Here is a 17,410-nt window from a genome sequence, read left to right as displayed (position 1 = left end):
TTTTCATCTTTAAAAAGGGCATTGACATCCCAATATTTAGTGAGAAGTTGCCAGGTATCGTCCGCTAGTGGCAATCTACTGGCAAATCCAGACCTGCATTGGAAGGATACTGATATGAAGGACACAGGGACACCTGATCCCAGAACTGTGGCATTTCATTCGGAGCGACAGCCTGGCATTCAGTTGGTATGACTCTTTGAGGTTGAATATAGGGTTAAATCCGTATACATTTGGTTAACATTCAAATGAATCCAGATAATACATTCACAAATGGAATCATGGCGTCATGATACACTGATATGCGTGTACCATTTTACTGTTTTTACTGCATTACTAGGTATCACATACATACAAAAAGAGACAAAAAACGGAAAATCATTATTTTTTTTCTAATTATAAGGTATGAGAAGTTTTCTAAATGCTGACAAATAAGGTATGGTGGCCAATACTGATTTTATTTGCAATTTCCTTTCAGATATGTGACCCGATTATTCAGAGAACTGCAGATTTTATGAAGCCGTTTTTGACAGAAGATTTGGTTTTCTCCATCTGTGTTGCCACCAACCATTATGCTGAGATGGTCATACATGTAGCTAGGGGCAAGGATTGTCATTATGCTTCCCAAGGAAGTTCGCAGCCTCTCACTGAAGAGGAATTGTACAGGTATTACTAGTTTTAAAGTACCGATATTGTGACAGTGATTTCCAGTTTAAAACGAATAATAAAATGCACAATAAAAAGATAATCTTTACCAAAATTAATCTTGCTGTGCGTCTAACACATTTATTGGATGTGTACTACAATTACCTCTGATAAAATTTCATAAGTAATTAAATGTAAACTAGTAATTTTCAGAGGGCCTTGACTATAGAAAACATTTACAGAGCCAATTGAGCATTCAAAACCTCTGACGATACATTAATATTTAGGGTTAAGTATTAAGAAATTCTTTTTTTTCTTCAGATTTTTGTGCATTATCTTATACATGTACATGTCTGCTGTGAAGTTCCAGTCGATAGACAGATATTGGTCAATGCATGCGCCTACCGGAACAACCCAGTACAGTGTATCAAGAATGATGTCTAGAAATAGGTTTTAAGAGGTTGAATATAAGAACATTTTTGTTGAATATGATGCAAGTACATTTGAATCTAGTGATTCAAAGTAAGTACTTGAACATTCGTATACGTTGAACTTGGAGAGGAAAAACGGGTAGTACTTTGTGATAACATTTGATAAGATGCTGTTGCTTAGCAACCAAATATATTTGAATGCAAAAAATTAAATCATTTTAGATTAACAATAAAGATCTTTGTTTTAATGTTGCAATATTTATTCTAATTAGTGGAACATAATGGCAAAACGTTATATTATTAGAAAATGATGGGTATGTACAATGTGTATAAAGTACAAAGTTTCCATTTTATGACCTTTGACCTTAATTCTCATCATCATATTTTGTGTTAAAAACCTTTTAAAATGATTAAAATTTATTTAAAGATTATATTTTTAAAATAATTTGACATTTACTAATTATCATTCAATGTAATTATGATTGAATTGTGTCGAATGTATGCAGAAAGGCAAATTATGGTCAAAATTCTACTATGAGTGTTGTTACTTAGCAACCAAAAATATTTGTTTGTCAATAAAATTCATTAATTTGATTGTGATGATTTTGTAGTATTTGCAAAGGCACATCAACTCATACATTTAAAATTTCCTATTTTTGACTTTAATCTAGTGAGAGGGGTCGTAATATATATATTTCAGAGAAAATAATTGCAAAAATGTGCACTTATATGACCTTTGACCCCGTAAACCTCTTTGAGGTCATGGGATACCTTGACAAACTTTATAAGAAATTATTCCCTGTCCAATTCCAAACAAAATTATATGTCATATGCCTATCCAAAATCGTGATACATGCAGATTTTAGTCGATGTAAAAATGTTGTCATTTCGTCTTTAAAAACCTCTAAAATGTACCGGTAGAGAAAGGGTTAAATAGCTCTAAAACTTCATTGTTATTTCAGATTTCGAACATTTCGGTTGAGCATCACTGAAGAGACATTATTTGTCGAAATGCGCATCTGGTGCATCAAAATTGGTACCGTATAAGTTTTACATTGTAGACTGACCTTCTGTTTTCATTGTAATTGAGATTCGAACCACATGTATGCGGCAAGTCAACCGTGTCTTTATGACAAAATTTGTCGAAACATCGTACCATACAGCTTTAACAATACTGTAGATTCCTTATTTTACGCGAGTACTTATTATCGCTGAATGACTTGTTTACGTCAAATCGCGAGAACATAAATTCGCGAGTGCTCTGTTGAGCAACATTTTTTACATATATTTTAGGAATATGAAATTAAAAGCGAGTGATTTTAATTCACGAGTGATGCTTATCGCAAAATTACGCGATAAATAATTCCTCACCTATAATTGGGAATTTATGGTATCATGGACATCATTAAGAGCATCACATGAGTTACTAGTTTTGTATTGCTACAGTGATGAGAAGAGGAAGGTCACGGAGGATTTCTGGGTTCAGAGGTCACAGTGATGGGATATAACATAGTGTATCAGTCTTTTACTTGATACCATCATGACAGATATCTACTTATTTCCGAGTCCTTGCTCACGGTAAAGGATAAATATTATCAACACCATTTTTAGAATGAGTACAAATTTATTTTGCAATCATATACAGTTGAACTTTGATATCCCGAACACCGATATCTTGAGTACCATGGATATGTTGAAGTGAGATGGAAGTCCCAACAGCATTTTGTTTAAGTATTTGACCTGCCATAACTCTACTTTTCTTCTCAGCACCATGTAGATCGAGATAACGAGGATTGACTGTACTTTCATAAGTTCAAAGTCGCTGAAAGAAAAGGTTTAAAATCTCGCGTAATAAAGTTTGTTGATAAAGAATTAGATGACCTTGCTTGACACTAAGTAGTGATATGTTCCATGACTTTGAACCGAGACCATCTGTTCAAGGTCACTGAAAATTTATTCGAAGTGAAATCGATAGAAAGTAACAGACCATTCAACCTACTCGATACCGCTCTTGACAAGTTCCATAAATGGCTTTGAGTGCTATGTTCACTGTATTCTCCGGTGCATGCAGGGTGAGGACAAGAATACTCAGGTGACCTACTACAATTTGTCAACACTCATTGTTGTGCATTAACAATTGGACATTTTTAGCTTGTTCTTGATAACTACCATGATTCCAATATTTTTTATCTAATTTGGTATGAAGCATCTTTGGGACAATGGAGGCTTAAAATGTAAATTTCAAAACTACTGCATCTCAGGGGCGGGAACAAAACTGCCGAAAATTTTCAAAACTCTTCACAGCAACCGCACATCTGTAAGATAAACTAAATGCGTAGTCATGTAGAGCAGGGAGACCTGTACTGAAATTGTAAATTTCATGATCCCCGGGGTAGAGGTTCTGACCCCAGGGTGGGGCAACATTCGGTATATATAGTGTTTATGTGCAAAACATTTAAATACTGTCTTTAATGCTGTTTATACTGAATTGAAAGTAACTGTTCAAATTCTGCTATGAAAAAAATTAACAACAACCACACATTCCCATAGAATATGTTCTATTGTTTCCTCTTCAGAATTGCAATGATTGCAGTACTTTTTAAAGTTCAAATAAAAAACAATTTGTAGCTAAGATTCTGTTTATAATTCTGTATCGAAACCATTGCATTTTGCAATCTCTTGTCACTCTGAAGGGTATTTTGTGGATTATTTTTATTATATTGTCTATTTACTTCTAATAGTTCACTCATTTTCATTTACCAGTTGAGATTGAGATTCATTTAAAAAAAAACGTTTTGATTTGTTGCATTTTAACACCATATATCCTTTGATGGTTTGAGGTATCATTAAAAAAAAGTTTTGATTTCTTGCATTTCAACACTATATTATATCCTTTTGATGAATTTGTCATATTCGTATTTTTTCATCCAATCTTTAACACCATGAATAATGCTATTGTATTCTTAATTAGGTAAGTTACAGGAGGAATATGTTTTGGTTTATAGGAGTTGTGAGATAGATCGCTGTTCGTTATATTCGCCTTTCATTCCTAAAATGTTAACCTTTATATTTAGATAAGTATTACAAAAAGATTCATTAACTATGTCATTATTTGTTTATCAAAAATGGTTTACTAATCCGCCAATTTGAATCTTTGGGTTATGAAATAAAGGTGCGTCAGCAACAACATCAGATTTATAACTAAGGGTTTGCAATACAAGAGGCCCATAGGCCAAATCACCCACTTGAGCCACCTTGGCCCTGCTGTTGTCAGCACCAAAGTATAACAAGGTTTTGTCATGAATCTATATACAAAATATGAATGCCCTACCTTAAATAGTCCAGGAGATATTAAATATGGCAGATTTTTTTTTTCAAAAGTACATTAAACTCCAAGGTCAAAAGCTCAAACATGATTGTGTCACAGCGTCTTGACATAAAGAATCTATACAAAATATGAAAACCCTACCTAAAATAGTTCCTAATATATTTGATAAGTTATGTTTTCTTAAACGTAGTTCAAACTCAGAGTTCATGAAATGAAACGTCTTGACATACGAAGTTTATATACAAGATATTAAAGACCTACCTTAAATAATTCAGGATATATTGAATAGGAAAGCTTTTTATGAAAAGTAGATTAAAATTCTAGGTCAAGGTCATAAGATTACATAGCATTGGATCATATGAAAGGTCCTGCCGTAAGGAATGTATACACACAATATGAAAGCCCTAACTTAAATAGTTCAAGAGTTATTTTTAAAGATATTTCCTATCTACATCAGCATATAAAACTTTGTGGCCCCACCCTACCCCTGGGGACCATGATTTGAACAAGTTTGAATCTACTTTATGTCAGGAAGCTTTCATGTGCATTTCTGCTTTTCTGACCCAGTGATTCTTGAGATGAAAATTGTTTTTAAAAACTCCCAATATATCTGAATGTAAAACCTTTCCCCCTATTGTGGCCCCACCGTACTCCCGGGCACCATAATTTGAACTAACTAGATTTTATTCTAGATCAGAATGACACTTTCATGCAAATTTCCACTTTTCTGGCTGAGCGATTTTAAAAAATATTTTCCCTATAGATTCGCGTGTAAAACTTTGATCCCCTAATGAAAACGAAGATAACGAACAGTTATCAATCTCATAACTCCTATAAGGAATATAAAATAATGAGTTGGGCAAACATGGACCCCATGGACACACCAGAGGTGGGATCAGGTGCCTAGGAGGAGGTAAACCTCCCTGGTCGACTGGTCACACCCACCGTGAGCCCTATATCTTGATCAGATAAACGAAATTATCCGTAGTCTAAATCAGTGTGCCAAGAACGGCCTAACAATCGGTATGAAATACGTCAGACAGCATTCGACCCAATGATAGGTTATAATGGTAAACTACCATAGAATTTTCAAAATGCTGACTTTAAACGAGATTGACTGTTGAAATACCTGCACCATCAACTTGTTTGTCAGTAGCCCGCCTCAATCAAAAAATTTATCATACGCAGAACAAGCTCTTGCGTATCGAATCAGTTGAGAGATATAAGCGCAACATGCATTTGATAATGGACTATTGCTGCATAAATATGGGAAGTTGGGGATGAAAAAGCTGAAATCATCCTGTCATAAACTTGAGGGTTTCGTCTGCCTTTCATATTCATTTTCAATACAATATCTAAGTACAAATCAGATGTGGAGGACTCTGCGGTGTCTTTTATTTCGAGTTCACAGGGATAATTCGAATCGACGTATCAATGAAAATAATTATTGTTAATAGATAAAACGTCGTTGATATATCTAAATGTTGAGTTGAAGGCCACAGTAAGGGATGCAATTTTTTCTTCTCTTGTATAAGCTTTTGAAGAAACACTGCTTCATAAGAATATGAAAACAGGTCAGCCAACAAAGTCATAGGTTTTGACGTTGTTGATTTGAAATAAGTTTTGCAATTTCAAGTTTACTAAAAGTTTTAAAGAATTTTTTTTTTTAGAATCCACATTTGATTTACACCACTTCTGGAATAAGTAGTCGCACAGTAAGTTTGAAGTTTCTCCTTCACAGCTGTTAATATTTTCGTGAGGAGTAACTCATATTCATTCGACCCATTAACTGGGATATTAAATATGTCTAAAATTGAAGCAGGATTTTGAACAATTTCCTGTTTTGAAAGGGTATTTGGAGTATAAGTACGATTACCAAAAGTGGAATTAATGCCAATTTCGTTTAAAACACAGTTGTAATAATGATCCTTACAAACAAAGACAATGTTGTTACAAGCTTTGTCAGCTGGAACCAAAACATATTCCTCATATAACCTATCTAATTCTTTTGTCACTTCTGGTTGACTAAACACAGAAGGATAGATGAAATATCACTTTTTCCGATTCAAATTGAATGCCATTTTACGTGAAACTGTCATCACTCCGCTGTTTTCAAAAACGAATGCTCAATGAAAATCCGCCCACTACCATATATGGAAAACAGTGAAACATACTTTTCGCAAAGAGGTTGAAGACATAAAGAGTACAATGTGCAGCGGACACAAAATTACCCTGTAGAATTGAAAGACGAACAGGCAGACATAATCTCTGCAGTGCTAGAGGGAAAAGATATGTGTTTGCCATTGCAGTCTGGCTTGGAGGTTATAAAACTTTACCGTATTCATACCCAAACTCAGCCATGTTTGTTTTGAGTACAACTCTGAGCAAGCTCCAATCATACTCGAAAATCCTTGAGCATGTATTCCATTTGAGTATGAGAATGATTTTATAAAAGTTTTATAACCTCCACTGTTGAGTATGAGTACGATTTAGAGTACAGAGTTCGAATTTGAGTATGAAAACGTGGTCAAAAAAGTTTTATAACCTCCAGGCCTGGTTAATTTTCTTCATTAAGGCCAAGTGAAAGAAACTTTTATCAAAAGAAAAATATTAAACTTCATATTAATCTAATTTGACGCTGCAATGTTTACGTAACTTATATTTCTCAATTACAGCTTTTATACTTTCGATTTTCCTCTAAAGAGTTATCGCTCTTTGATCGATCTTCGATATAAGGAGAGAGAAACCGCGTAAGTCTCGCAATATTTTCGGGACAAACACAGTTGTCAAAGACCGAATGACTACGCGACGTTGCATTGATGTCGGTGCACTGCCGATATTAGAACGTCAAGCAATGATCTCAGTTTTTACCAAAGTGGAGAGTGAATTGAGGAAGAAACTGCGTTTGGTAAGGAGGGAGGGATTGTCTGTAGACAGTAAAGCCGATAATCGGCATTACGTCGTCTGCTCCGAGCATTTTATCGATGGAAAACCAACTCCAAATAACCCCTATCCCACTATGTTTGACTATAGTAATCATAAAATGGCTACACCAAGAAAAAGAAAAAAAAATCCCACTTAGGCAGAAAAACCAACGAAACTCAAAAACATTCAGAAATCAAAACAATCAAAATTGTGAAACTGTAAACTAATTTTCATGTAAAAAAAAAAACACGTCGTAGTAAAGATCGTAGTAACAATTTCCGTACAAGGTGATATCTCCTTGTTTGGGAGCTGCTAGCTTATGCAATGACAAGTAGAAGCTGTACAAAGCGAAATTCAAACGCAGATTTTAGTTCTCCTTCTACGCTAATTAAAGTATAACTAATGGTGAGTCAGTTGTGAAGGTAACAATTTGGCTTTATATCAATGATATGTGACATAAATGAACCGAAACCGAAATGTGTACTGATTGCAATTTTTATTTTGCTACATTGCAAGTATATGGGACGCATTCAATCATTAAACCGGGGCATTATCACTTTAACGATAGAACATTCTATCTAATGAAAACGGTACTCCAGTATCAATATTATGGCCATCATTCCCTAAAAGAACACAAGTACGAAATATGAGGCGACCCCAAATTGGGTGTAGATTATAAATGAAATGAAATATATTTTAGTTTTATATGTGCATTATACTTTAATATGATCTGGTATATTCTTCGGTATGATGCTTGCGCAAGGCACAAAAAACTTCAACAACGATGACGACGCACTTTGCATTCGCTACCGCCTTGATGGTAGTCTGTTCAACCTCAGGAGACTGCAGGCCCACATAAAGACTCTCGAGCAGATGATAAAAGACCTCCTCTTTGCCGACGACGCTGCCTTCGTTGCCCACTCTGAAAGAGCCCTGCAGCACCTAACCTCTTCCTTTGCAGAGGCCACCCATCTCTTCGGACTCAAGACCAGTCTGAAAAACTGCCTGCCCCTGGAAGAGTACTGCACTTCAATCATCTTCATTAGTGAGACTGAGTTGAAGACAGTTCACCAGTTCACGTACTTGGGAAGTACTATCACATCTGATGCCAAGATCGACAAGGAAATTGACAACAGACTGCCAAAAGCAAACGACGACTTCGGCAAGCTATACAAATGAGTCTGGAACAACAAGTACCCGAAAGAGAGCACCAAGATTAGCGTCTACAAAGCCGTAATACTTCCTGCACCGATGTACGGCTCTGAGTCGTGGGTCACCTATCGCCACTATCTACGATTATTAGAGCGCTTCTATCAGCGTTGTCTCCACACAATCCTCAAAAATCTCCTGGAACTACTATGAGACCTATGTTGAGGTTCTCGAACTTTCGGAGATCACCAGCATGGGGGCCATGTTGCTAAAGTCGCAGCTACTCTGGGCAGGGCACGTCTCCAGAATAAAGAACCACTGCCTACCAAATATAGTCCTCTACGGTGAGCTCTCCACTGGCCACCGCTACAGAGGAACACCGAAGAAACGTTATAAAGACTCCTTGATGAAGTCCCTTGGTACTGCATTATTGAACACCACCATTGGTCTACTCTTGCTGCTGACCAAGTCGCCAGCCGTCACACTGTCCACCAGGCTGTCATCTCCTTTGAGGACTCGCGCAATAAGATACTGAGAGAGAAACGCCGCATGAGGACAAATAAAGCAGCATCAGCAGCTACATCAGTATCTGACCAAACATATGACTGCAGCCGCCTGCAATCGGCGTGGACAGCCCCCTTTGTAAAATCTTCGTCCGCGAAGCCAAGCCAAGAAGGAGATACCTTTAAATGATTTGGAATATTAACCGAGTGTTGTACTTCGATGAGGTTTTGGGACTTGTCATCCTGAAACTCTACGCCGATGATTTGTTTGTATCATTTACAATTGATGTTATCGACATATGAGTGCTTAGCAACCCCATAACGAAAACTGTAATAAAATTTATCGGCGATCTCCATTCTCCAAGCGATGACAACTGGCTATAATTGGACAACATAGCTCACGTTCACTTTCAGTGTGACTAGATTACGCTTTAACTAAAAATAGTGAAAGTGACGTCAACAATCGAGTCCAACGTCAATAAATATGCTAATCAGATATCTGCTAGAACAGAATTGAACAGGTTCATCTATCGCCATCATGAAAGTTAAAGATAACGAACAGTGGTCAATCTCATGTCTGGGAAACAGATGAATAGATGGGTAAATATCAATGGGAATTGCTGATGGGAGCTGATGTTTGTTTGGTATATCAAATCAAATAATTTATTTATATTCTTAACACTAGAGTTACATGTATATATTTTGAAGGGTTAAACTTTATCCCACAGTTTTTGGGAGACAGGAAGAAAATAACCTGTTTGCATATACATATTTATTAGATTAACATTTTCCCATTATCATTGAGATAATTTCTGATTATCCTTCAGATTCAATCTTTAGCAATAAACCTTTTATAATCATTTTAATCCTGATTTATTCTTTTGCCCAATGTACAGATTTGGAAACTCCACAGTTGAGCAGGGGGTACAGCATCCCCTACCACAGAAAACGCAACATTTCTTTGGAATTTTTTAGAATCCACATTTTATTTGCACCATTTCCGGCATATCTTGTGGCACAGTGGGTTTCATGTTTCTCATACGGATAAATTCTTAATACTTTATTCATGACCTTGATATCAAGTAACTGCCGCGGTGGTCTAGTGGTTAGAGCGTTCGCCCCGCATATGGAAAGTCGGGGTTCGAATCCCTGCCGCTACAGACCTTAGAAGTCGTTAAAACAGGTAGTGACAGTTTCATCGCCAAACGCTCGGCATCTGGTGTGGATGTCACGGGTCCTCGGAGATGACCTTAAAAATGGATGTCCCGTGTCATAGTAGGTGTGGCACACCAAAGAACCCTCGCTGCTCAATGACCGTAAGCGCCTAGCATAGGCTTAAATATGAAGCCCTTCACCGGTCTTGGTGATGTCTCCATATGAATGAAAATTTTCTCGAGTGAGACGTTAAACAAGATACAATCAATCAATGAATGGTATCAAGTGATCCTAAAGTTATGATTATTCATAAAGCACGTAACTTTAAAAAGGATATTGTACCGCGTACATTTCATGGCGATTCATGGTCTGAAAATTCATTTCAAAGAACTGATAAGTTTAGACAACACAATATTTGAACCAGAGGAGAACTTTATCCAAAAACGTGAAAAAAACCAACAACAAATATCTTGCTGTGGCCTTCAATTCGACATTTTGATATCGACGACGTTTTATCTATTAACAATAATGATTTTCATGCATATGTTGATTTGATATATCCCTGTGATCTCAGAATAAAACACACCACAGAGTCGTCCACATCTTCCTCATACTTAGATATCTTATTGAAAATAGATATCAACGGCAAATTAACTTCTCAACTTTATGATAAATGGGATGATTTCAGCTTCTCCATCGTTAACTCCCCATATTGATGTACAGTCGTTTGCCCAGTTCCGGATCATTGCCAGTTCCGAATCACTTTGTAATTATCATTAAAAAATATTTAATTAATGAAATGATTTTACTTAGAAAGGTAAATCACGTTGAAAATGATTACTGAGGGATACAAAACTATTGTAATTTTTATCCAACCAAGGTTTATTAATTGTCACACTTCTTTAATACATTAGGACTTCGACATCTTTGTCACTTACACGCTTGGGAAAAAATCGCGGCTGGGGGAAAAGTTGTCTGTAGCTAAAAAATAACCAAGTTTTCTGCACAAAATATAAATGCATTTAATTGATATATCTTTCAGCTAATGCATCAATAAATATTTCTTCAGTGAATGCATTATTGTAGTTAAGATGCCTTACCAAAGAGACACCATCTGTTTGTCAAATTCCGGATCAGTCGTGTCAACTACTGTCATACGCGACTTGTTGAACTTAGTTTTAAACTTTGAGCAATATCTCAGATCACATTAAGGTGGGTCCTTAGTCCTGGGTTTTTGTGGTTTAGGTAGCATTTTTTTGTTTGGAATCAATAAATTAACATTCAGAGTAATGAAAAGAAGCAAAAGAGTTAAGCATTTCCATATTAATTTTCATTACAGACACTATTGAAGTCTTGTACCCCTATGTCGATTTTTATGAAATTCATTGGAAACGGTTTTTTGTTGTTATTTTTGAAATAAAACCAACAAAATGGTTTTTAAATTGCATTTATTTATCAGGAAACATGACAATAACTAAAACACATGTCATTTTCAATATGTTCATCAAGTTTTAAAACAATATGTTCAAAATTATTGAATGAGCGTTATTCTCCAATATGTTAGAAAACGCACAAATGCGGGCACATTTTCCTTATAGCATGGTTTACATATCATTTTTTTCTGTTTATATTAGTAGATGTACATCTATTATAGTGATTTATGAAAAAAAAATCCATACCTTTCCTGAATAATTTCAAATTTATAGCTTCCAGAGTATGTATACCCCCATTGGAAAAAAAACGAAGCCTGGCACCATACAGTTGAGCCATTCAAAATCACTCATGGATTAAAATTTTATGTAATTTCATGAAAAGACACAGATAATAATTCCTTATCAACATGGTAATTCATGTACTTTTAAAAAAAAATTAACCATAAAAAACCAAAAACATGACAGTTTACACTAATGTTCATCCGATGTTGAACATATACTGGTAATAATGCAGAGTGAATATAATTTTTAAAAATGAGTTGAAGTCTTCTAAAAAATGAAAAGATTTCAGATTCAAAATATACAAGTACCTGCATATTAACTAGATATTGTTTTTATGAAGAAGAAAAATGTCTCCCCAACCTCCCAAAATTGGGGGTGCTCCGAATGAAACCTCCTCCCCTTAATGTACTGCATGATATGGAGGAAAAAGCATGAGAAGGAACAGACACTATGAACTCTGATAAGCCACATAGAAGTGTTCACAAGCTAAAAATAATTGAATCCTCCTGTCCTTACAATATGCACATCTACAAATTGCAATGAAGCATTGTTATATGTACAAAGTTTCAAGTCTATCCGATAAGTCATATAGGAGGAGAAGTGTTCACAAGACTTTGTGACAGACAGACGGACGGACGGACGGACAGAAAGTACAAAAACAATGTCTCCGCTTAAAAGAGGGGAGTCATAAATCCCATTGCGCCTTATTTATTCTACTACAATGTACTGGGGGAAGTGCTCTACATACATGTATCAACACATTACATTCCACAAAATGAAACATTGTGATCAACTGAACTCCATTACAAAGTAACAGTAATATATATAGTTGCATACATATACAATGACCATGCCATTAAAAATATATGTATATATATACACACATAAATTCAACATGTATTCATTAACTCAACAAAAATTCAACATGTATTCATAAACTGAACAACTTTGTTAATAACATTTTTGGATTTTGAAATTTGTGGGGTTTTAGAAGCAGACATTGGCTCACTGAAAACATTTTGTATTCCATTCTGTGGGTCTCTCTTATGAATAAGTTTTAATCTGTTTAAACTTAGAGAGCAATTGATGAGTCTCTTAGATATAAGAGAAGAAATGACCTTCTTTTGTACAAGAGGCTCAAGTGAAGCTCTGACATTGTAGTAGGACAAAGTAAATACATCTGAAGAATTATAATTCTTTGACAACTTCTCCTCATAGAGTTTTCTTAAACTATTCACATCAGATAAAGCATTGTGAGCTTCATATTCTACACCTAGTAAACACTTCACTAGATTTTCCTGTTTGTAGTTGCCAACTGTGGCCTTGTCAAACACTTTTTTGGACAATTTATATGTGTCTATAAAACCAGACACACTTTCTTCAAAAACATGTACCAGATTACATTTTTGTAAATGAAACATCAAAACAGGAATATCAAAGTTTTGGATGTTATATCCAATCACAAAAGGTTTGGATGATGACCTGACAAAATCAACAAATTGCTCTAGACCCTTAGCAGGTACTTCTGCATCCAGAGGCTGTCCATGATGTTTCAAAATGCCACCCTCGTATGTCAAACCTGTAGCTCTTGATGCTCCCTCTGTAATTGTTTGGTTTGGAGTCATGTAGATGTTGAGTGATTGGTTATCACATAATGCGGCTATCTGAAGGATATCAGGTGTCCTTTCTGCAATAGAAATATCAAATTATACACCTAATTTCCTTATGTACCTTTCACTATCTCACATGCCATAAAATATTTGCTATATTATTTTCCCCAATTAAAATACATTCACTTACGAAGTCCTGCTGTTTCTAGGTCAAAATACAGCAGAGAACTGCTCTCTGGGGAAGCATTCAAGGGATTTAAATCAATATCCTGCAGGTCAATATCCTCATCTTCAAAACCTATTTTTGAACTGTAGGTAGCACCTATAAAATTGACAGATATATCACATAAATCCTAGTGATATTAAGCAAACAAATATGGTACACAGTATTAGTTTTGCATATCAGGAAATATAAATTTTGTAAGGATCCCTTTGGTTTTGCATACCTTCCAGGACTGATTGTGAAGCATCCTTTGATAATCTTTGAGCTTTGAGTTCCAAGCGTCTCCTTTTGACACCACGCTGACACTGCAATAAACGCTTCTTCTTCAGCTTGTTGGCCAGGCGGACTGTGTGCTTAAGAGTAAAATGTCTTGGTGACAGTGTCAACTTCTTATTGAGCTATAAAAAATAATTTTGATATAAAATTTTCATAGCAATATTGGAAACATAACTTTACAATCATTTACTAAAATAAACATATGTGTGACATACAGTAAATCATTATTTGACTGGGACAACATTTAATTGATATTAAGGTTTAGATGTATATGTATTATAGTTTATAGGAGTGCATGGTTTCTTACAATATGACAGCTCAACAAAAAATATGAAACAAATTGAGAATACTGTAAGAAAGAACACTGTTTGTAAATAATGTTTTGTTAGTAAATAATATTTTGTAAACAAAATGATCTGCAAACAATAACTCTTCATAGAACCCTGAAATATCATAATTCTCAACATGTTTTCTACCTCTGATACATAGCTAATCATTCTTTTGGCATACAGTTGCCGATACACGGGAATGCAGGCTTTCAGAGCCTCCATAATACCTGTATTGAATTCCATCAATATATGTATAACATGGATTTTTTTTTAATATGTACATAGATTGTCAAAAAATATATAAATCAAATGTACAAAACATTGATCATACTTACAATCTTTTTGGTGCTTTACTAGACACCATTTGGTTGAAATTTTCGTTCAGCTGAGTGGATCCTAAATTGCACAATTCACTAGCTTTGTTGGCATACTTCTCGAAAAGGTCTTCTAGTGCTTTACGTAGCAATGGACATGACAGCGGTTTTCCATATGGTAGGTTCTTGTGTTTGTAGTTTGTCTTTTCACTTTTGCACCAAGAACCACAGCCATGATGCTCACCTACAAATGTATGTAAAATGTTACGCATTTATTACATTATTTGTATAAGTTGTCTGAAAATTATCAACAAGAGGCCCATGACCACATTGCCCACCTGGGTCACCTTGGCTCATATCTAAAGATTTTTCCTATTTATTCGCATTTAAATTTTTGATCCCTATTGTGGGCCCATCCTAACTCCGGGGGCCATGATTTTAAAAAACGTGAATCTCCACATGTCAGGAAACTTTCATGTAAATTTCAGCTCTTCTGGCCCAGTGGTTCTTGAGAAGAAAGTTTTTAAATGAACCCAACCTATTTTTGCATTTTTGTCATTATCTCCCCTTTGAAGGGGACATGGTTCTTCACTTGAACAAACTTGAAAGCCCCTCACCCAAGGATGTTTTCGACCAAGTTTGGTTGGCCCAGCGGTTCTGGAGAAGTCGAAAATGTAAAAAGTTTACAGACAGACGACAAGCGATCAATAAAACTCACTTGAAAAAGCTCAGGTGAGCTAAAACGAATATACTCATATTTGAAATCCTTTACTCTTATTGCATTATTTCCTTACCATATAAATGTGGAACAATATTTTTTAAATCATCTTGGAGCTGTTTTTCTTTGCTTTTATTATGATGGACACAGTACATGAAACACCGCTCGATATGTCCTCTGACCTTGACATTTCGTAACACCTTGTATTGGTTGCTTAGTTCAATCAAGCTACCAGTAAATCCCTTTTTGGTATGGTTGCTGTCCGATTTCTTGGAGATATTTGGATTAACTGATGCTTTGACCCTTGCAAGAGTTGTGGAATCATTATCCATAATTAGAGTTGTCACCTGAAAATGAAAAATTGTCATTATGTTTCAATCTATACAACAATATAGTAGATGTATCAAAGTGAGTTTGATCTTGGTCAAATGCTCTTGAACAAGGTTAATGATACATCTTTGAGGTGATCAGGAACTATCATACCATTACTGAGCTTTTGATTTATCATTCATGAAAAGTTATGGACTGGACATGAATGTGAACTGGACAAACAGACATAAAAATCCGTACATATACCTAAGCCTTTGTTTAGGAGTGTATAATTAAATATATCAGTACCTTTTCTCCTTCATCTTCAGCATTTGGCAGGCCATTGCAGGCTCCATTGCTTTGGCAGAACCTGTCCAGTTCACACTGCATTTGTGTTTTCTTGGAGGAACTGCTTTGATTTTGGCTGCAGCACAAATTCTGCATTTCTTGGCCATGACTGAATATCCTATGATTTTCTTAGTTTTCTCCCCAAATAAGGATGCATGACCTAAATTGAATAAAATAAAATCTATCTTGACTTTCATAATTATATGTAAATATGTGTATGTCACATATCTGGTATATTTGAGATATGGTACAAGTGTTTTCAACCATTTTGTCATCCTAATGTTAAAGATTTTTTTGAATGGTATCAAACTGCATTTAGTTGCTCAAAAATAGAATTCAACTATCAAAATTATGAAGCATTAGCTCAAACAAATTTACCTGTGAGGCTATTGTATGCTCGCCCTGTGCCCCGCTTCTGCCATGCTCCGTCAAAACTGGCTGACAGGTTACCTTCACTCCTAAATTCAATCCAATATAGTTGGATAAATCTTTGTTAAAATTATAATTATCAAATCAACATTTTTTTTTTAAAAAGTGAATTTTAAAATATTTACTGAAAGTTGTAATGCCATATAATAAGTAGAATGCAAATGCAACATTTGACAGGTGAATAGATTAGAGTTGTAGAATAATATTATAATATTAACTTTTGCCCCAATGGTCGCACCGTATGACATATCATCAAACTTGAAATATATGAATTTGTATAAATTACATTTCAATTTCTCTGCTAAGATGCTGTCGACAACTTTCTTCAGCCATTAATGCCAGCTGGTTCCCAACTTCTCTTTCTCGCTCCTTCAGACTGTTCTGGGTAATTGTGGGGATGTTCAGGGAAGCCAATAAACCATTCACTTGAGTTTCTCCAAGCCCCACATTAACCATTCCTAAAAATTGCATGTAATGAATGCATTAGTAAATAGTAATATTCATCAAAGGAGAATTATTTTTAATCAAATTTTTCACTGTCAGTGATTTTTCTACATTTTTTACAAGGGTCCTGTGGCTTTCGAATTGGGAAAAATTGTCGACATTTCAGTCAAATTGGGAAAAATCAATTTTATCGTAAATAAGTTTTAAATTCATATCAAACATTATATTATCTTTATTTTACACATCTAATTTTCTTTAACCTTCTAAAAGTGTTAACTATTCTGTCCTTTCATAATTTTATTATTGAGAAAAATGCAAGCTAAATTGGGGGGGGGGGGAAATGGCAATTTTTAGGAGGGGAAAGGGCCGAAATTCGGACCCAAAATGAGCCTTAAAAATCACTGACTGTGGTTGACACAACTGTACATTACCTGCTGCGAGTTTGGTATTTGCATCCCATGCATATCCACCACTTGTTGTTTTGTGTTTTCTGCCAGTTGGTACTTCATTAAGGAGACCACAGTCGGAAAATTTGCATTTAACAATGAAAACGTGAGCTAGC

General features: G+C 35.3%; 1 protein-coding gene across 1 annotated transcript; it reads right to left on the bottom strand.

Moving 5' to 3' along the window:
- Positions 1-11,629: 11,629 nt before the first annotated feature.
- LOC125656742 (uncharacterized) lies at positions 11,630-16,862 on the bottom strand. The gene is made up of 7 exons (XM_056143213.1): positions 16,691-16,862; positions 16,354-16,433; positions 15,951-16,135; positions 15,395-15,689; positions 14,758-14,844; positions 13,649-13,780; positions 11,630-13,535 (listed from the first exon to the last, which is right to left on the bottom strand). The coding sequence occupies exons 1-7, from the start codon at positions 16,858-16,860 to the stop codon at positions 12,769-12,771; spliced, it is 1,716 nt and encodes a 571-aa protein (XP_055999188.1). The 5' UTR covers positions 16,861-16,862; the 3' UTR covers positions 11,630-12,768.
- Between the last annotated feature and the right edge of the window lie 548 nt (positions 16,863-17,410).

The sequence above is a fragment of the Ostrea edulis genome, chromosome 7 (genome assembly GCF_947568905.1).
Source record: "Ostrea edulis chromosome 7, xbOstEdul1.1, whole genome shotgun sequence".
Lineage (NCBI taxonomy): Eukaryota > Metazoa > Mollusca > Bivalvia > Ostreida > Ostreidae > Ostrea > Ostrea edulis.
The sequence above is the reverse complement of the archived record's forward strand: the minus strand, read 5'-3'. Positions and strand labels throughout refer to the sequence as shown.

Coding starts and splice junctions, on each gene's coding strand:
- LOC125656742 (XM_056143213.1), bottom strand. CDS start 16,860: ATGGTTAATGTGGGGCTTGGAGAAACTCAAGTGAATGGTTTATTGGCT. Junction 13,781..14,757: donor ATATGGAAAACCGCTGTCAT/GTCCATTGCTAC, acceptor TCAATTTTATAG/GTGCTACCTACAGTTCAAAA. Junction 13,536..13,648: donor CCTAGAAACAGCAGGACTTC/GTAAGTGAATGT, acceptor TTTCTATTGCAG/AAAGGACACCTGATATCCTT.